This window comes from Symsagittifera roscoffensis, chromosome 9, assembly GCF_963678635.1.
Source record: "Symsagittifera roscoffensis chromosome 9, txSymRosc1.1, whole genome shotgun sequence".
NCBI lineage: Eukaryota > Metazoa > Xenacoelomorpha > Acoela > Convolutidae > Symsagittifera > Symsagittifera roscoffensis.
In genome coordinates, this window is record NC_087070.1 from 19,442,464 (window position 1) to 19,464,755 (window position 22,292).

General features: G+C 36.8%; 1 protein-coding gene and 1 pseudogene across 1 annotated transcript; one reads left to right on the forward strand and one right to left on the reverse strand.

Annotated features, from left to right (window-relative positions):
- Positions 1-1,997: 1,997 nt before the first annotated feature.
- LOC134854742 (golgin subfamily A member 4-like) lies at positions 1,998-8,831 on the reverse strand. The gene is made up of 7 exons (XM_063871100.1): positions 8,587-8,831; positions 6,687-6,814; positions 3,917-4,082; positions 3,295-3,401; positions 2,719-2,973; positions 2,301-2,544; positions 1,998-2,051 (listed from the first exon to the last, which is right to left on the reverse strand). Exons 1-7 carry the CDS (start codon positions 8,647-8,649, stop codon positions 1,998-2,000), a joined length of 1,017 nt encoding a protein of 338 aa, XP_063727170.1. The 5' UTR covers positions 8,650-8,831.
- A 3,771-nt stretch (positions 8,832-12,602) lies between these two features.
- On the forward strand, positions 12,603-15,387 carry LOC134854743 (uncharacterized; annotated as a pseudogene).
- Positions 15,388-22,292: the final 6,905 nt, after the last annotated feature.

The window sequence follows — 22,292 nt, forward strand, 5'->3', positions numbered from 1 at the left end:
TGTTGAACATTCCACCCATTGTGCAAGTTGAACACAAACAGCAGTATCTATCGCCCATACAAAAACAAAAACAATAATAAAAATTTGAAAGTACGGCACTAAAAACGCAAACTTTGGGTCTTTTCCGTTACACTGCCCAAAATAGATGATTTTGACAGCTTTGACAACGAGGATTAAATGAGATGAAAATGCTGAATTCTGCTTGGTTGAAAAAAAATATTAGATTGAGAAAAGCTGGAAGTCAATATTAAACCGAAGCTCAGTTAATCGAAAAATACAGATGACAGAAAATAATGCTGTTTTATCAAATGATCAACTAAAATTTAAGGCTTTTGTTAAACTCTGCTGTGACAAAAACACATCGGTTAATGGCTGTATATTGTCAGGTATAAGTTTACTTGTTTGGTCCCTCAATAATGCTGCACTCCCTAATAAATACAGTGGTACAGTTTTTGGGTTAACTCACACAGTAAGCATGTTAATTTCTCTATCTTGATAACTCAGCTGGCATAATTAGTTTAGCGGGTACGAAATTGATTACAAACACCAAGGCGTAGGTTTGAATCCCGGGCTCGCTTTTGTTGCTAGGAAATAGGCTGGACCAATCATCTAAACTAGTTTTCTCACGAGACCAAACAGGTAAACTAGTACTGTCACAGTTATTTTGGTTAATATTATTTTCAATGTACAATTTTTCATTTTTCAGTTTTGGGCCGTATAACTGAAAAGACCCCAAATTTTTCATGTTTGTTTGCCTCAGAAAAGAGAAAAATGCTAGTCCTGTAAACAAAATGCCGCGGATTTTCTCACCTATTTTCTACCCACACGCTTACTTTAATAGTTTATTCATGCAGGAGGATGTTTGCAAAATCTTTTGCCAATCTCTAGGAACAAGGATTTTTTCAAAGCATTAAGTTTGCGTTTTTAATACCGCTCAGTTTAAAATGATGTTTGCTCAATTGGAATTACCAAAACTTTCTGGCGAAAAAATACTGAAAGATACTATGCAGAGACATTCATATCGATCAAAACGGATCCTAAACAAAAATGCAAACCAGATACAGTAGATAGTTTTTAAAAAATCTTCGACATAAAAACTACTTTCACGGTGTATTGTTAATAAAGCGGTGATTTATTTAGGCGTTTAATTTTTTATCATTATGCTTTGAGGCGACATATTTGGTCTCATTGATACGTTACTAGACGCTAAATGAATTATTTTTTAGATTGCATTGTGTGCTGGATAAATTTTCTTGGAAATTTCATTCGTCCTGATACGAGGACTCGTTTTGTTCCAACTGTCTAAGAACAAAGAAACTTTTATATGGTAGGCGTGTTTTTTAAAGACTGCGAGACTGCGTGGTAATTCATCCCGAGCCGAAAACTAATACAAACTGAATTCAGGGAATCCAATACGACTGAAATTTCAATCTCAAATTTTTTTTTAATATTGGCTGGTAAAAATTAAACAGTTCAAGATTCATAGTTTATCAAAAAAACTATTTCATTACGAGGCCAAATTGTGCAGTGGATAGGCGCACAATTTTGTGACTGTGTGCTTCTGGATTCAACAAACAAATCTTAAAATATTTTAAAATTTTGTCGAAACAATCAAAGAGAATGAAAGAACAAAAGAAGAACAAAGGGAGCGTCCTTGTTGCGGAATCCGCTTAAAATTCACAAAATACACAATTTGGCCTGGTAATGTTGAGACAATTTACATGGCAGTCGGAACATTTGGGGCTCTGCTCTGATATAATAGCAGTCTTGTTGGTTTAAATCCGAACCTATAAATAATAATGCATATAGCAAGCGCTCTGATTGGTGCTCCGACTAGACGGAGAAGAAAATGACGGTGTGTTTGTATTTGGTGTGGTTTGTTTCTTTTCGCAGCTTTTTTAATTACCAGTTTTAACGTAATTTTGTACTGCCAGAAATCAAAAAGGGTTATTGGGTCTGAAATATGCCGATTTGTGAACAAAAACCCGCGATATGTTTCATTCTTTTAAAGCGTAAGCATCGAATAAATCCGGCTCCGAAATCACGGCTAACTGAATTCAGGCAATTAATTTGGAATAATTGATACTAGATACAAATCGTATTACGTTCTATTTCAAATAAGCATGTAAAAGGGAGATTTGAATTTTTAATTTGATTTAATTTTTTGGGTATATTTTTACTTTTTTTGCCAACAAACTATACTAGGAGGTTAATAGAAAGTTAGAAGATTCAATCTTGTTCTGCTTTGAAAAAAAATTTCCATTGCAGATTCATCGTTAAAAATTCTTAGTCCAACTTACACTTCTTGCACAGTTGTTTTTAAAGATGAATTGGTCGACTGCCTCCACTACGTTTTCTGCATAATCTTCGTCTGAAGAAGAACTAGGTGCGATTTGATTTAGAATATGAGAGAGTGAAATCTCACTACTGTTGGCTGAGACCAGCTGAGAGATTTGACGAAGAGCTTTGTTGTATTTTTCAAGCTTCTTTGAACAGGAAACTTCATTTGGGGAGACTATTGAGTCATCTTGTTTTGCATCAACCCTGAAAAATTCAAATCTTGAAAATCTTTGAATTCGCATCACTTTTAGAGAACCAGCCTAAATTTTTTTTGTAATCCTGATCGCTAATTAGCAAAACCACTTTTTTCTCCTCAAAATAATATACATGAAAATTTAATTATAACTTTTTTGGTTTCAAAGGTCTTTAAAATATTACCTGGACTGGTACTGTTCTTCGAGTCTATTTATGTTTTCTTCTTTTGACTTTACAAAGTATTCGGTTTTCCACTCTGCCAATTCAGCCTGTGCTTTTTTGAGTTCTCCCTTCAGAAGTTCATTTTCCTCATTCGTCTGATCTATTTTCTGCTGCAGTTCCTTCTTCTCTTTCTCAACATTGGCAGCGTATCTCTCAATTGCAAATGTCAGTTTGAAGTTGGTGAATTTATTCTGACTCTTTTGGTTCTCCAAATCTCTGAAACATACAAAAAGTATTAGCTTTTTTGTATGCTATAAATTTAAAAAGTTATTGAAGTTCAGAATGTCGAGTACTTTAGGAATGAAAATCAAGATTTGAGTTCTTTAAAAAACTGAATATTTAGGCGTTGTTTTTTTTCTGTACCTCGACTAAATTGAGTATCCTGCAAAACTAAAAATTATTCTCATTTGTCAATTTTCTTCGCCGAGTTTTAAAAAACGACATGGCGAAAATTGTGAGCACCTTTTGAAAGGTTTTCAGCAAATCGGATAAAAATTATTATTTTTATCCGTCTTCGACAAAAAAACTCAGGCCTACTTTTCTGTGGTTGACTTGAGCTGTTGAAAGGAGTTCTGCAGCAGCTTGAAGTGCTCGAAGAGTTTGAATTTCGTATCCTCGTGGCAGCGGCTCCAATCCGAAACACTCTGAAAAACCACATAAATATTTTTATTAGCTTAAACTCTGACAACAAACATCTAACCTTCGACTCTACCAACGATTCGCTTAGTTTAAGAGCTGCGGCGTCAGCAGTTTAATTTTTGATAAAATGTTTCCCTTAAATCTTTTCTGTTGCCTTCTCCGTTTTCGATTGACCAACACTTACATTTTTTCGGTGCCTTTTAAGTGAGTGACCCGCTTAAGTACACAAGTTTTTGTTGTTAAATGTTTTTGTCAATTTAAAAATTATGAAAAAGAACGTTCCTTCTACACATAGGAAAATCATAGAATCGGCATTGGCTCATAGCATAACCGTGTCGAGATTTTTGTTTGCGAAAAATGGTTTTTCTGGGATTTCGGCGTAGCTCGAAAAATTCGTAGGGATTGACAATAAAAAAACTTAAATCGATTTGTTTAATGTCGCCGCCTCCGTCAAAAGCGCACGCGTTCATGTACAAGCCACTAAACATGACCCTCCTAAAATTGTCTGAACCGAACTAACCTGCTGAGTGGCCTCTCGTTTTTCAATCTCCTCCTCCAAAGTGTCGGCCAGTTCGTCTATTGTGGCCTGCAGCTGAACACACCTCTGTTTGTACCATCCTAATTCTACTTCAGCCACGTGCAGACTAGACTCTCTTACACCCAGCATCTTTTCTGCTTGCTCGTTGCTGAAGAAAATCGTTATTCGAATGTGTGTTGAGATCAGACAATGCTCAAAAATAAATTACGTACTAAGTGGTATTGTTATAAGCTGTTGACTTTATGATGTGAGACGCACGTAAAACTTTGTGAGCTGTGATAATTTTTTCAAGTAAATGTGCTTTTGAATAAAAATAACAACCGTATAAACATGCATTTTAGATAGCCATACAATTTTATTGAATGTTCTAGAATTGAAATTGCGGTGAAAAATTATGATAAATCGACCATTCAAATAAAGGTTTCCATGGACATAAAATGGTTGTTCTAGCTTAAGATTGATAGTAAATGAAAGTTTCTGAAAGTTTCAGGCCAAGCTCTGAAAGTTTTGAATGCCTTAAAGCGTATGTCATGCAATTTTTGGCAATTTATAAAGTTTTTCGAGAAAAAAGTGCAAAAATAAAATTTTCATTAAGTAATAAATGAAAAAAATTGCCTCTCTCAAGCAAATTTGGATCAGTAAACCTGACTGGAACAATTTGGAACGTTTTCTTGGCCGAATTATTTTGCCGCTTCCATTACAAGCAGAACGAAATTGGGGAATGCGCTCAAAAGCGTTACCCCAATTTTGACAAGCTTCAAAATCTAATAACTGCAAAAATTAACAGCTTAAATTTTTTTTCCAATTTTTGACTTAAAATGTCATAATGTTCCAAACAGGAAACCAGTCGAAGCACAAGCCAGCTATAAATGAGAAGAAAATATCAACTGGCTAAAAATTACGGTGAAGGGTTAAGAATTTTCAACCAATAAAATAAACTGGCATTTAAAAAAATTTTTGGCTGTTTTTAAAAATTGTTCGGGGCTGAAAACTTTAGATATGACAGATGAGGGTCCCTGGCCAAAAACAAAAATGGCAATCCTTTCAGGGCCTTATGTGGCTATTTGAACAAAGTTCGCCAAGGAGGCGTTTTGCGTGCTGAAGAGCTCTTGTAAACAGCACAAGATGTTCGGGTTTTTGGCTCAAGATCTGAAAAAGTGGGAACATGAAAAGGACTAAAAACCAAAGTTTGACTAAAACTTCCCTAAAAATCTCAAATCAGAGTATAAATCTATTTTTTTGCTGATTAGTTTTTTAACTTTTTATTGTTGAAACAAAATGTGTGAGGGCCTAGCTAAAACCATTATCTTCCAAATAACCACTTGCGAGTCCAAAAATAAACACCTTGTACTCTTCGACACGCAAAACGCCACCTTGACGATTTTTGTGTGAATAAAAACTGACGCCTGTCTAAAGCTCTTGAAATCATCGCTTTATTTTTCACTCGGTTAACTCTCTTTAAAATTTCTCATATGTTTCTAGACAAAAATTCACTGATGAATTTAGAATAGTTATAGAGCAAACAAGAAAACGTGAAGAAAGTGTTCCTCTAATTAATTGGCTGTTTTTTTTACAAATGATGGATGTTCATGGCTAAATTTTTACATATGACAGATGAGTGTTTTTGGTGGGGTTCAACGAGCCAGAAACTGAAAAAATGTAACTCTTTTAGCTCCTTGTTTAACTATTTGATCGAACTTTGTCAAGGAGGCGTTTCGCGTGCTGAAGAGTTCTTGTAAACAGCACAAGATGTTCGGGTTTTTGGCTCAAGATCTGAAAAAGTGGGAACATGAAAAGGACTAGAAACCATAATTTGACTAAAACTTCCTTAAAAATCTCAAATCATAGTATAAATCTATTTTTTTTGCTGATTAGTTTTTTAACTTTTTATTGCTGAAAAAAAATGTGTGAGGGCCTAGCTAAAACCATTATCTTCCAAATAACCACTTGCGAGTCCAAAAATAAACACCTTGTACTCTTCGACACGCAAAATGCCACCCTGACGAATTTTGTGTGAATAAAAAACTGATGCCTGTCTAAAGCTCTTGAAATCATCGCTTATTTTTCACTCGGTTAACTCTCTTTAAAATTTCTCATATATTTCTAGACAAAAATTCACTGATGAATTTAGAATAGTTATAGAGCAAACAAGAAAACGTGAAGAAAGTGTTCCTCTAATTAATTGGCTGTTTTTTTTTACAAATGATGGATGTTCATGGCTAAATTTTTACATATGACAGATGAGTGTTTTTGGTGGGATTCAACGAGCCAAAAACTGAAAAAATGTAACTCTAAGCTTGCTTAATGTCTAGAAGCTAGGTCTGATTTTTGGTACTGAAAAATTTAATACAGACTCAATGTTTGGTTTACAGCTAGGGGATTGCATTCTAGGGAGGTCGATCTCAATCTTGTTCTAAATTTTGCCAAGCTGATTTTGGACAAGTGGTATCATAATTCAACAGTCCTGATTCGGATTTCGAAATTATTTCGAGAACATTTTCTCTGCGCAGAAAAAAATCTGAATAATTGTGTTTTTGACTCTGACTTGTCATATTTAGTGCATAAGTGTGGGGCACTGAGAAAAAGATAATTTTCAAGTACGTTTTAAGCTATTCTATTTTCGGACATTTCTGGTTTGTTTTTAAAAGGTTGCAGAAACGTTTTTACTTTTTTTAATCGTATGCTTTTTTTTTACTTTTTGAGCCGCATGCTCTTGATACAAATTAATTTCTGCAAAGCTTTCCTTTCATACCTCTGTTGATAGTCTTTCACCAATTTGACCATTTCTGCCCACTGTGTTTCAAATGCACTCACATCTTCCATGTTCATCTGCTGGAAATGCCCTATTTCTCGGTTCATATGCTCAAAGGCACCCAGAAGCTAAAACAATTACCGTATTCTACGAAAATGTACAAAAGAAGCTAAAAGAAAACTTAGCCAAAAAAATGGATTTTCTCTTTTATCAACTCGTTTGAGCAGCTGCGATTGGAGAAAGTGAAAAAAATGAGATGTACTTTGATTGTTTTTGGATTTGAATAGAAAGATCGACCTTTCAAAAAAATTATGATAGAATATACTGAATGTATCCGGTGTAACTGTACAATCGCTGCAAAAAGTACACCTCAAAAACTAACATCTGACAAACTGACAAAAAAAACTGTTACTTTTGAGTCAAATGGTCCATTAATATCAGTTTATCCTTAATCTACAAATGGGTTGTTTTCTCACTTTCAAGAGCCGTTAAACTCTTTAAAATTTCAAAGGAAGCTGTAGTAAATCGTGCATATGAAGATAACAGTAGCATTTTGTTGTCAGCCACTCAACCGACAATTCTGTGAATCTCGATTCCGAAGAGACAATGAATTAAATTGATTCATAATTGAGTTATGCCTGGAGTAGCGTACTCAAAGAGCAATTTCAGATAAGGTACACCGTCTGTTCGTCACGCTATCTTATTTTCGGCCGGATAGATTCGTGCAACTTCTTAGTCTAATACCGATCTTAATCTTACTCTTAAATCTCCTAGTCTCAATAGATCTAGCGTATACTGGTATTTACGGGTTAGGTATCTGGGACTTGTTCCAAAGGAGAACAACTGTTTTCTAAGTTATATTCAAATTGTTCTGGTGCTGAAACTACAAGTAGTTTCAGCACTACAAATTATTGTCAGTGTTAGTTATGGATCTTGATTGGTTATTTCTAAGTATTTTATAGAGATAGTTTATCAAGAATATAATTGGTTATAAATACTAGTTTAAACTGGTTCCACAATTGAAAAGGTTGTCCTTATTTTTACCCTTTACACCTAGTATTGTTTTTTCCAGTTTTTGTTGCTGATGTACCAAGTGCCTGCAAACCAATTTTCGAAACCGTTTTTTGTTCTAAGAATCAGCATCACCAGTATTAAAGTCAGATTCTAAAAATAAGTACATGTTTAAAACTTTTTTTTGAAAAATTAGTCAACCAGGCGCACTTAGGTCAGCAAGATTTTGTGTCCCGAACTTTTAGAGAGGCTTCTTTGGGAGTTTTTGGCGGATCCAAACATTAAGAGGCCAAACTGTGTACTTTGTGAACAGCAAGCGGATTCCGCAACAAGGACGCTCTCTCTGCTCTTCCTTTGTTCTATCGTTTTTTAGATTGTTCGGACAACACATTTTTAATGGATTCCAGAGACCTACACACACTAAATTGTGCGCCTACGCTGTGCAAAGTTTGTCCTCGTAATGAAGCAACTTTTGTTTAGCCCGGACATCAACGCGATCGAAAATTGGGGCAGGTTAAAAAAATTGGCCGTCGATCCGCCAAAAACTCCAGAAGAAGTCGCATAAAAAATTCGGGACATTTGGTTTAGTTTGCCTGCATATTACGATCAAAAACTTGACTTCAAAATTTTTGTTCTACTTCATGCCTGAGCTGTACGGGGCCCAGACGAAATACATGAAAAATTGGCTTGCATAATCGTTGGATTATCGACGACGTCACATTTCAAATTTTGTCCGATGAGATTTTCAAGGTTGTCTGGATTTAATTTGCATGCGAAAAACCGAAATCAGTCGAGAACACTTTTAAAATTATTCTGTATGTTCCTACTTTTTGCTTCTAAATTATAGATGTTTGAAAAAACATTAGTAAGAATCCGACATCATTACTACCTGTAATTGACAAGCTTCGGCATCTTTATGCATTCGCTCCATTTGACGTTCTACTGACTCCATGGAAATTTACAGCTCACAAGAAAGGGTTAAAGTTTCTTATTGATATAGAAAGTTTATAAACCACAATTGAAAGAAATAAAATATATATTTTTTTTCAAGCTGAACTGTGTTCTTTGTGTTCAAATGAAGTGATCAGTAAGATGGTAATATTTTGAACTTCAATAGATGTTGCTCACATGCATGTTGTTAAAATGATCATGAACGTTAGCTTACTCGACGCGGTGCTTTTGTTCGAAGCGTCTTGTTTTCGCGAATAGTTGAGATTACACAAGTTGAAAAGAATGTTCGATGCTCTTTGATCGCCTTTTGATGTCAATTCAATAATCAATTATGAATACGTTTAACTTATTGTTGGTAAACACAGACTCAAGATCCTTTAAAGCGTAGTCTGTTTTGTACATGTGTTGATAATTGTGATTTATTTTGTGTTATATTGGTGTCGGCGTAAAAGCTTACGCTTGATGAAACCAAAGAATGCAACTTCATTTTGAGAAGGTATAAAATTATCACCTGTTGACGTTGAAAAATACCAAAAATACCGAAGTACCATTGACATTTCAGTGAAAAGAAAGCAAACAAGCGAACCAGAAACCAACGAAAACTCAGAGAGATCGTGAGTCCTTGAGTCGCAAGAAAAGTGTCGCTGATGTAGTTTTTCATAGATCCTCTGCGAATCGCAAAAACCTCGACAATAAGTAATTTCGTCAAGTTAACATACATCCCCCTATCGCCAAATAGACCAAGATAAGATCCTCCACCCCAGTGTTCAATTTAAATTAGAATTGTTAAGCGCTGCATGTAAATTACTTTAATCTGATTGGCTGAAAGTTCGAACTCAGAACCAAGTTAACATCCTTCCCCCAAAACGGCTTTGGGGTGAGGGGGGGGGGGGAAGAAGTTGGGTTTAGTTGTTTATTTTATGACTAGTGTGGTAAAAGTAACAGCTATTGACTGCGTGCATTTTCATGCCGCTCTGGGCATATTGATAAGATGTAGCAAAAACATCATAATTTAGCAGACAATACAACCACCTTTATCTGGACACCTGTTTTTGTAAGGTTCATTCCGGTTGTCATCCGGCTCGGATTGATAAACTTATCATATATGATATGCACCTTTTTGTTAAACTGATATGTACCTTTATGTTGATCTTACTGTGCTAACTGTCATGTTATTTGTTCGGTTGACCTTGATAGGCATTAGGCCGGCGCTGTTCTTGAGCTCTAGCTCTGTTGTCAATAACTAGTGTCTATCAACCAGTTATTTTATCTCACCTCGTCTAGAATTATTGGTTTATCAATCCGTTGGGATTCGAGAAATCCTACGTTGAGGTATGACACTGACTACGGAGTCAAAACGAAATTTAATTTACGGTTTTCCCAAGCAAACCGATGTACCACAAATGAAATTCAACTGAGTTCGAGTGATATGACATTTTCAGACTGTTTCACACGAACTGAATTGCAGTGAAAGGTTTTTTTTATAAAAAATTGTTGCTGGTTAGATGAGCGCAAGAGAAATTCTGAAAAATGTTGCAAATTTTCATCCGGTTTTTGAAACAAATAAAACAAGTATATTTCGAACGTTTTCAAAAACGAACTAAAAATAACAGATGGTTCGAGTGGATATATCTGAAGTAAATATTTTAGGTTGTGATTCGGATTCCAACATCTAACAAAAAATGTTTTTTGACTTATTTAAAATCAATCGGAAAAATTGCAGCATGCGATTGACAATGTATTTTCATAAATTACTCACTTCGAAATAATTATATCTAGGAGAGCAGCACAAAATATTGAAAAAAATAAGAATTTTTAAAATGCTATTGTTTGTTGACTAATGTGACCGTGACATTTTGTGAATAATGGCTAACCACCTACTTAACTTTCACTTTTATTTCGCTGTGGAACGACCAATAAGAAAAGTCGTTCCAAGCGTGTTTCACTTTCACTTCTATTTCGCCGTGGAACGAGTGATAATAAGAAAAAGTCGTTTCAATCTTGATTCGATCTACATTAATGATTTTTGAAAAGCTCTCAGTGCCGAGAGAAACTGGCTTGAGTGTTTGTTCCGACTTTCGATACGAAAGTAACCGAACATTTGTGCTCGGGGTGGGTTTTTTTTTCTTCAGACAAACTTCGACTTTTTAACCAGCCATTTTTGACGAAATTTTTTTTATCATTCAGAAGTTATTGTTGTCTTGAGCTTAAATTTGAAAAAATATTTCACCTGTGATCATTTTTTGTAAAGTTATGGGGATTTAAAGATTGACATTTTGGCCAATTTGGGACAATTGAAGCGCGATATATTTCGAGCTGTTAACGCGTTAGCGGAGATTTAATCCGTCTTAGAAATCGTTCCAAATTGGTTGAAAGAAGCTTATTTGCCATAATTGATTTGTTACAAGGAGCAAAAGCTATCCTTTTGTACTTTATAGGGCTCTTGGAGAGATGTTTTTCATTAAAAGACTTCAAAATTTAGAAAAAAAATTGTTCATTTTAGTTTAATACATTTAATTTCCTTATGTTATTACTGCTCCATAAACCTTAAGAAGCAGTCGGAACCTTCAGGGCTTCGCTTTGATACGAGCAGTCTTGTTTGTTTTTAGTCTAATTTTGAGCGAAAAAAGCAAGCGAGTAGGTTTGGTAAGAAGAAGAACCAGCTTTTTTTGTTTCAGTTGCTACCTTGGCAATAAAAATAACTAAACAAAAACATTCAAACAAAAAAAGCGAAAAATAATTTCTTGGTTTTTCTTTTTGATTTTAAATTTTGCTATCTGTTTGTATAAAGCAAGTGCAGATGGTTATGTGTAATCAAAACCAGTTCTTGTCTTATTGTTCTAAGCACACCGCGCACAAAAACGCGACTCAAATTTGAATGAAAAGCTGAACTAAATGTTCGGGAAGTTTCTGTGCTACTTTCACAGCAATCTTCTGCTGTTTTGCCTTCAATTTTTTGTTAATGACACTCTGTGCTTCCAGATAAAACAAAAATGAAAGGGAATATTGGTTTGTTAAAAATTGCTAAAATTAATTGAAGCACAGAAAACTGTAGAAAATCTTAAAACAATTGGATCAATTCGTGGCAAAATACCTATTGAATTTAGAGAGAACAGTGAATTAAAAATAAAAAATCTCAGATTTTACAAAAAAAAACGGGTTTTGAAGATTATCTAATTACCAATAATTTAAATAAAAAACCGTTTTTCGCCAAAAAAATTGAAACTTGAAAAAAACGTTTCTTCATAAAATTTAATTATGAATGATTTTTGTAATTTAATTAATGCACCCGCAGATAAGGGTTCAAGTAAACACGGAAACTTACTAATCAGATCACGGAAAAACAGAAAACTTAAAAAAACGTCGATCAATTTTTTAACCAACTTATTATTTAAACGTATTTTTCTTAACTTAGATTAATTTTAGAAAAAATATATCAGGAAAAAAAATAGTTTTAATTTGTAGCGCAGAATTAAATTGGTTCAAGTTTAGCATGCAAAAATGTGGCTCAAAGTGCAATCCCAGAAACAGATATTTTTTAGTTTTTGGTCAATCAAAAGTAAAATTAGAACTACCGGATTGAGTCCATTCTGAGTAGCAAAGTTTTTTAGTGAGAAAATAATTTCTCAGAGAACAACAAAACAAGAAAAACTTCATTTTAAAAACCGAAAAACCGTTTTTCTCCAAGAAAATTATAACTTAAAAAAAGACAATTTTCCTAGTGAATTTTAATTATGATTGGTTTTTGTAAATCAATTCATGCAAACTTAGATAAGGACTTAAGTAAACACGGAAAAACTGAAAATTAAAAAAAGTTTTCGATGACTATTTCAATAAAAAACTTAATATTCAAGACGTATTTTTCTTAACTTAGATTGATTTTAGAAAAAACATCAGAAAAAAATAGCTTTAATTTGTAGCGCAGAATTAAAGTGATTCAAGTTTAGCAGGGTGATGTTGTATCTTTGCTACTCAGCTGCCACTTGTGCTGCTTTCAATGCCTCGTACATGGTCTGGATTTGCCATGCACCGATGGTTGTGGTCGCCCTATTTGATAGAAGGGCCATCGGCAGTGAAGCTCCCTTTCGGCTTTGGCCCCAGTGCGTCATCCTCCCTGCAGGTGCAGGACCTTCCTCTCCCAGGACTGGAGTTTATTGAGTATTCGTTGATGCTTCTGTAGTGAGTTGTGTTTCTCCTCACGCCCAACCTTCTCCGAAGCGCTGGGTTTCTTATTCGAAGTTTTCCTTCTCCTAGACGGACTGCCAACCAAGGTTCACGAGCTCATTGTGCCCCGGTTTTGGGATCAGAGATTTCCTTCTCCATGACGGACTGCCAGCCAAGGTTCACGAGCTCCATCTGCCCGGGTTTTGGAATCAGATATTTCCTTCTCCATGACGGAATGCCAACCACGGTTCACGAGCTCATTCTGCCCGGGTTTTAGAACCAGAGATTTCCTTCTCCTAGACGGACTGCCAGCCAAAGTTTGGTCCAGGAAGCACAAAGTGTCATTAACAAAAATTGAAGGCAAAACAGCAGAGAATTGCTGTGCAATTAGCACAGAAACTTCCCGAACATTTAGTTCAGCTTTTCATTCAAATTTGAGTTGCGTTTTTGTGCGCGGTGTGCTTAGAACAATATGACAAGAACTGTTTTTGATTACACATAACCATCTGCGTCTCTACTTTGGTCTGGAAAGTCGCGTCGTCTCCGCCTTGGTGGCGAGGAATTGATTCTTGGTCGCGCCGTCTCCGCCTCGGTCTGGAAAGTCGCGTCGTCTCCGCCTTGTTCTGGAAAGTAGCGCGGTATGCACCGTGGTCTGGGCTGTCTCCACTCTAATTGGTAAAGTCGCGTCGCGTCAACCAGGGTCGCAAAGAATTGTTTCTTAGTCGCGCCGTCTCCGCCTCGGTCTGGAAAGTCGCGCCGTCTCCGCCTTGGTCTGAAAAGTCACGCCGTCTCCACCTCGGTCGTGAAAGTCTTGAAAGTGCACTTTTTGGTCGCGCTGGCCAGCCGGTTGCGCCGGCCAAGCCGGTCGCGCCGTTGCTTTTTGAGTCGCGCCGTTTCCTCAGCCGCGCCGTATCCACCATGGTCGCGAAAGTCGCGCCGTCTCCACCTCGGTCGAGAAAGCCCAGAAATTTTTTTTTAAAACGCGCCATCTCCATGTTGGCCTGGAAAGTCGCGCCGTCTCTGTGTAGGTTTGGAAAGTCTGGAAATGGCTAAGGTTGGTCGCGCCGGTCACGCCGTTTCCTGAGCCGCAGGGTCGCGCCGTATCCGCCTCGGTCGCGAAAGTCGCGCCTTAATTTTTCGGTCGCAAAAATCTTGAAATGGCAACTCTTGGTCGCGAGAGTCTGGACATACCAAATATGATTCGCGATGTTTTAGTCGCGCACCTCCGCTTCGGTCTCGATAGTCGCGAGCGACGGATGATCATCATGGTCACAAAAGTCTGGAAATGCCAGGTTTTGGTCGCCAAAGTCTGAACATGCCTAATTTTGGTCTGGAAAGCCTGGTCATGCCAAAATTTTGTCGCGAAAAATTGGACATGAGTCTGGGACCTCGACCCGGGTAGTCATCAGGCTCCGAGATCGCCAGGCGGGCTTCAGGCGGTACAGATCATGTACTGACCAGAATGCCACGCTCCGCATCATCGTTGAACAATCCCTCGAGAGGAGCTCCTCGCAGTATGTAAGCTTTGCGGACGTCCTCAAGGCGTTTGACAGCCTACATCGTGACACCTTGTGGAAACTTCTCCGGCACTACGGAATCCCAGCCAAACTCACCCGACTCATCCAGAAATCGTACGAGGGAACGTCCTGCCAGGTTGTACACGGAGGACAACTGACCAGAAGCTTAGACATAAAGACCAGAGTACGTCAAGGCTGCCTCTTATCGCCGTTTCTGTTCCTGCTCGCCATAAACTGGGTGATGAAGCAGACGACAGAAGGAAAGAAGAATGGCATCCGGTGGATCCTCTGGACTCAGTTAGACGACTTGGATTTCGCCGACGACCTCGCCCTACTCTCAAACAGTCGTCAGCAGATGCCGGAGAAAACGTCAATTCTAGCCGCCTACGCTTCGCAAGTAGGCCTGCAAATCCACCCCCACAAGACCAAGATACTGAAGACCAACTCTACTAGCACTGAGTCTGTCAAGCTAGGTTACAACAACCTGGCAGAAGTCGAGACCTTTACATATCTAGGCAGCGCAGTGAACGAACAGGGAGGAACTGACGCAGACGTGAAAACACGCAACGGAAAATCAAGAGCATCCTTTCTCACCCTCAAGAACATCTGGAGATGTCCTCATCACAACGCGCACCAAAATCCGCCTATTCAACTCGAACATCACATCCGTCCTGCTGTACGGAGCGAAAACATGTCGAACAACAAAAACCACCACCAAGAGGGTACAAGCGTTCATCAACTCCTATCTGAGAAGAATCCTCAAGATCCACTGGCCGGTTACCATCAGCAACAAGAATCCTTGGAAAAGAGCAAACCAAGTGCCAGTGGAGGAATGGATTAGGAGAAGAAGATGGGGTTGGATCGGCCAAACTTTGCGGAATCCCCAGGGCGCGAGAAAACGAGGGAGACTAAAGAACACGCGGAGAAAGAACCTAGAGGCTGACGTCAAGCAGACAGGTCAAACCTGGAGGAAACTGGAGCAAATCGCCCAAGATCGAGGACGATGGAGGGTAGCCGTTGATGGCCTATGCCCGCCAGGGGTAAAAAGGCCGAAGTAATTAAGTAAGTTTAGCAGGCAAAACTCTGGCTCAAAATATAGTCCGAGAAATGAATAGTTTTTACTTTTTGGCCAATCGGATTGAATGTATTCTAGTTTTTTAGTGAGAAAATAATTTGATTACATCTGTAAGTCTTAATTTTATGCATCATCAAAATTGCAAATATGTCGTTAAATCAAGGTCAACAGTGCGTAAGTATTTGTTTTTTTGATCTTAGGTACTATCTAGTTATCTCTAAGTTTTTTCTTTTTTATGACTTACTAAGACACTCAGACACTTCCGCCGTGGATTACTAATGCGAGCTCTTTTAGTTTATGATTGTCAGTTCAGTTCTTGTTCATCTGCAAGGGAAGAAGTGCTTTTATTGGAAAAAACGCTCCAAATTGAATCAAAACTATGTGTTCACTCTGAAAAAAGAAATGGATGAAGAAATTTTGGACTGAAATCATGACCGAAACAAATTGAAACGATTGTAATCATTAGAAAAAGTTTCAGATTATTTGGAAGCCGAAATGTTTTAATTTAATTCTTTTACCAATCAAATGATTGTCGATTGTCATAGCTTAATTGCTTTACCGATCAAAAGATTGCTCGTCTGCTCTCTATCTCTCTCTCTCTCTCTCTCTCTCTCTCGCTCTCTCACTCTCTCTCTCTCTCTCTCTATCTCTATCTCTCTTCTCTCTCTACCTCCTCTCATTTTCCCTCGCAAAAATATAGAATTTGTGCAATGAGTTAGTTTTTCATGATAGTGCTTTTGGTAGTCTGTGTAAAAACTGGTCGCAAAACTAGCAAATTGTTAATTTTGTAAACTGGAAGTTTTTTTTTTAAAAGTCCAAGCACCAGAAGGTCTGCTAATCCCTGTGTATCAAGCCAAATTTTATATAATAGGTTTACTACAGGCCATTTGACCTCCACTATTTTTGTCACAGAGATTTGACAAAATTGCTTTACTTGCATACCTAACTAACTTGCTCCTAGAAAGCTAAAACTGAACGCGGTCGTCTAAGGTCCCCGCCGTATTGAATATTTCTCAAGCAGACACTGCCGCTGTTGAAAAGTATTTTTTACTTGGATCGACGTCCCAAAAAATGGATTTTATAGAGCTTTATAGTCGGAATTTATAAAAAAAAAAAGCTCATTATACAATTACCCTTAAAAAAATTGTCTTTTTTCAAAAAAAAAAACATTTTTTTTTCAAAAATTATCTCAAGTTTGTCTTACACTCAAAGAACGCATTTTTTGCAGTATTTGCTACATGAGAGGGAAAGGGACACTAATCATTTAAAATAAGGTAATTGTATTCAAATAAGCGCACGCGGCCATAATTTTGGACAAAACTTATCGTCACAAAACTGAGGTGTCCGTCAGAACTCGAGGCTTGATATGTGCATATGAATCATAAACAAGAATGTCTGCACAACCATCAATCAAGAATTGATAGAGTAGATATGTGTAATTGATTTGAGTCCTATTCAATTTTTGTATTGATAAAGCTATCCAAAGAAAATTTTGGTCTTATTGTACGATTGCACACGTTGTCACTTTTTTGAGAGTTTAGTTTATACAAAACAGTTCATATCTAGTGTGGCATTTAGTCAAACAGTTTTTGGACAATTTTGATTGGAATGTCAATACCTCGAACATTTTTTGTATTTTAGAATGATTTTTTCCCGGGACCAATTGACTGGGACACAGTTGTCCAGACACAGATTTTTTCAACAAGGCCATTCTAATGTTCTGACTTGGTTTCCCTATTTTGTACCCCACGTTGTTCAAACCATTTTACTCACCCTGTAACAACATTTTTAACCGAATTTAATACTAATAAATATCAGTTTCAAATAAGTCCCTCGTTTTTCAAACATAGTAGTTATCAAATTCAGTATATTAATGAAAGCTGGATAAAGGATTCTTTGTTCAAATTTGATTGATTCGAAAAGCTTTTCATTGTATTTCGGTTGAATATTTAAATACTCTCTCATTAACGACTTTGAAACAGAGACTACCTAAGTGCTATTTGAAGACAGCATTAGATGTTTGTAGATTTTGCTCGAGCAATTACTGCGTTAAACTTGAAACGTTGTTGATCAACTCTGTTTGTTATAATAATTGAAGAATTTGGGATGGCTCAAAAAAATAAAACCTTGAAAGCTGAGTAAGCGGAGGCAAAATTTTTTTTCGAAAAAAGGGTAAATATAGCTATGAAATTTGTACCTGAAAACCCAAAGCTATATTTTGAAAAACTTCAAAGAACTGAACAATAGTGTTACCCCTACAGTAGCTGTCATCGTCACAGCTCAGCCCATAAAAGACAACATCTCCCTGGCAACTAGACTTACCAGGTAAAGCAAATTTTGTTAGAACTGCACAACGCAAGTTAAGTCCAATTCGGTTATATTAAGTTCTTTGTTGCTCAAATTCAATGCAAGTAAATTTCATTTTGCTTCTAATAATTGCATTGGAAAGAGTTGAAATTGTAGTTGGGTTGATTTTTGGGTTGAAAACGTGGGGCTATTAACTAGAGATCCAGAGATCCAAAAGACGCGTGGTTAGAAGATTGGGAACCTTCTTAATTTCCATTCTCATTCTAGTTTTTTTTCACTCACTTGCTCTATTTCACTAGATGGGTGGACAGAACGGAATATTTCCTTTTTTCATCTCATTATGTGACTGAAACTATATATACAGTGATTTAAAATTTCTATAGAAGCACTTAGCATAGTGGTAAGGCGTTCACTCTAAAATCGTCAGATCGTGTATTCGATTCTATGCGATGGCAATGATAGTGTGTGAGGACGGTCTCTCACTTAACCTCTAGCTTCAGGTCTACCACAGCCTGGCCAATGTCGACTGCAATAGTGTTTCCACGTGAAAGATCTAGACGCGAAAAAAAAGCTTCGCTAAACAAAATTACACAGTATGGAATGTGGGGAGACGGACTATCCTTGACAGGACTGTTATGCCTACTGAAAGGTCCTCTATGATTCACAGGAACTAAATTATTATGATGATACGCGCTTTTATTCATGAGAATAACACATAAAACTAAAATTTCAGACCCTCTCTTCATTTCATGACTAGAGTTGAATTTAAAAAGCCGAAATTTTAACTCTGAGATGAGCACCAAAAAATTTGCTTTCCTAACTTACCGAGCTTATTTTTTTGCTGTGTTGTTTTTGGCTCAATCTAAACATGAATGAGCAGATATTGGGACTGAATCTCAATCCGGGATTAATAAATTTTTTGAAGTTCATGCGTACACATCTTCTAACTTTATGAAGGAGCGTTTTTGCTACTTTGGGGAAGTGTTTCTACAATTTTGAGGAATTATTGCTACATATTTTATGAGATTACTTCAACTATTGCACAAATATTTTTAATGAGAGGTTGATGCTTATAATTTGAAGGGCTATCTTCTTCTACTTTGATGTATTTTTTAAATGTTTTGAAGAAATATTAAAAAAAACGCAGTTTTTTGGACAACATTCTTCAATTACTGTACCTCAATTCGTTTTGTATATTTTTCTTTATATATTGTTTCGTACTTGACATTGCGTGTGGATAAAAAATTTTCAAAACAACAAAATGTCAACATTTCAAAAATAAATACCCAAAACTACATCAGACATTTTAAATGGCTATCGAATAAAAAAGAACTTAACCTGTTACGAGCAGATTTGTATGGTTTTGTTATTTTCCTACTGCAGAATATTAGTTACTTTCTGTTGATTTTGTTTTCAGCAAACAACGATTGAATTAGGTTACAACTGCACTGATTAGATGCAATTTTTCATAAACAAAACAATTTTATTCTCGCCCACAGAATATAGTCTACTTTCAATTTTTTGTTAAAAACACAATGCACCCTATCGAAATAAGGGAGGTATCAATCGGGCGGAGGATATGATACATGTGTGTGTGATTATAATCAGAGTCCAACAAAAATTCCAGGTACCAACAAAAATTGTTTTAAGAACTCGATTTGAAGTAGGTTTAAAATTGACTCTGATTTTTGCGTGACCTCCCAATTTTGATGCATTATATTTCTGATATGTATCATAGATCTTAGTTTTTAGGATTTCACGAATCATTCATTTTGTGGAGTCATTTCTTTTTTTAAATCTAAAAATCGATTACCGTTGATGTGAGTTAACTTAATTATGGTCAGCAACGGTCAATGTCATCAAATAACTTGTTCGGAGGTCTCCAATTCAACTATATGAAGATTTATTATATCATGTGGGTGGAATTTTATCCATAAAAACGTTATTTCTAATCTAAATTATAAAATATGTTGATAAAAGATGTAAGCTTAAAGTAATTATTTATAATTAACTAAAACCATTTCTACTTTTTCAGTAAGATTTTGTTCTTAATTCTAACTGGTAATTTCTGTTATAACTATTTTGCTAATTTTTTGATTCAGCAAATTGAAAAATGACAAATAAAGATGATGCAGAATTGATATGACATGGACTTTTCAACTTGTTACAATCAATGTGTGTGTGAAACTGCTACTGCAATAGCAGTAACGTTATGTAACCGTCACTGAACTATTCGATTTATATTATACCATTGACCAAGGTCAGTGTACCTAAAACCTTCGGTACACCGCTGAATTGATCAGACTAACATGAATATACGTAGATCTCAGCAGTTCTCACAGAGAAAACTATTAATTCGATTAACAATTAAATTCTTTGGATTTACAAATTAGTTTTCTATCTAGATAGCCTCGTAGGATCTTATATGGCGCAGCCAGCAGGATTCTCAGTTCAGGACAATCGCACTGATACGGGAATACCAGTAATTTGAACTTTTAGCGAATCTAGATCCTCCGTGGCAATTTAAATTTTGGTTAGAGCAATTTCTAATGGCAGTCACAGGCAAGGAAAATGTCAATCCAGAAATTATGCTTGAAGACCATAAAGAAATACTGGAGGAACTACCACCAAGACCAGAAACAGCGAGAGATAAGGAAGTTACGACTGCAGGAGCAGCCAGAGATCTCAGTGACAAATTAGCGAGAGACGGAGTGAAACTTGAGAACGAAGAGAGAAGAACACGAGGAAGACAGGTTGGCCACAATATTTATTAAAACGAAATACAAAAGGAGCTTGTATCCAGACTACTTCTTTCCCTTGGAACTAAAGGGAAGAAGAGGTTCTTACAAAAAACCCCACGTGGAAATATTCAAATTGTCTTTTAAAAGAATTATTGAACTAGCATCGGATTCATTCCAGAAAGTGTAAGGCGTAACATATGGAAGGTACAAACTCTTAACGAGAATGCAGGAACAAGGAGAGACCCTAGAGGGACTCCACGCGGCGTTAACTGCACAAGCAGAAAGATCTGAGTTGGGAACCCTAGAGGATGAAATCCTTCGCGATTTGTCTATATCAAAGATGAAAAACATGTCTCTACAAGATACTCTGACTTTCGAAACACTCGCACCAGGGTAAGTTTTCAAAAGAGATATAACATTTGAACATAGCAAGCTGGCCACAATGGCGTTTCAAGAAATGAACGCAGCAACCATTGCGGGGTCAAGTACCAACTACAATTCAAGAACTAAATTCAAGCAAGAGCCGGTATTGGCAGTAGGAACTAGGAATGGAGGTACTAGAAAACAACCTTTCAAACGTGAAAACAACAACAACAAAAAAAAATAGCAGTAGGTCCACACCCTCTAATAGACAAACAAAGCCCTGTAAAAGATGTGGATGCACATTTGAACCGGAACACTTTAACCATTGCCCAGCTATGGGTAAAACATGCAAGAAGAGCAGTAAACCTAACCATTTCGCAAAAATGTGCCAACAAGTAAGCGAAATAACGGAGGATTCTGAAAAATCTGAAGAGGAACATAATCTAATAATGGAAACCTTTGAACGCTGTAGTCAATTTGAGATCATTTCAATATAGCCATACATACCAAAGGGGGTAAGAATATCATGATGCGTCAAGGAGAGAATAAAAGAAACAAACCAACCATCAAAGTGGGAGCAAATGAGAAAACAAAAAAGTGAAAACCTTCTCAGAGACCCAACGTCAAACAAGGTAAAGTCAATCAAGGCCATGGTAGGAATAGATGATCAGATAATACAACTAGCCGAGGATACGGGAAGCCCAGTGTTTTTTCTATACTGGGCGATAACAAAAGAAATCATGGACAAATCAAAGAAAACACGATTTATAACAGCAGACATATTAAATCTGGTGACACAGTTTGTGAACTACAAGAAACAGCCTATTCTGATTCTGGGAGCATTAAAAAAACCTACGGTCAGCAGGCTGGGAGGTGAAAGAAGCCAGGTTCCTGGTAACAGAACGCAGAATTAGATGTTTAATGGGTCTGGACCTCTAAGGAAAAGTGGGGATATCAACCACTGGGAAACCAGCCCCAAGGGAACTGTCAAGGTTTGTTGTTCTACTGTGTGAGCAGTCAGAAGGTTGGGAAAACAATTTTTTAACGAAATTCAAAGACTTATTCGAAAGTCACGGAAATTCTAAAAATCATATTGTGAGATCAAAATTCAGATACCCACTTTGCCCGATTCAAGAAAAAGGGATTATACCAATCCATATACAAGATAAGGTGGAAGCGGAAATTATAAAATTTTTGACTGAAGGTCATATCACCAAGTTAGACATGTGTACAAGAGATTGTTTCATTGCCCCAATTGTAATAACAGTAAAAAAAAGACGGTTCGAGAAAAGTTACACAAGGTACAAAACCGATCAACACGCAATTTTTCAAAAAATAAAATCAGTTACCGAATGTTGACAAATTTATAGATGGAGTGAGCCAAATTGTTACTGAAAACAAGGAGGGCACACTTTAATTCACGGTGCTGGGCCTAAGCTTTGCGTATAGCCAATTTAAACTGGCTGCAGATACATCC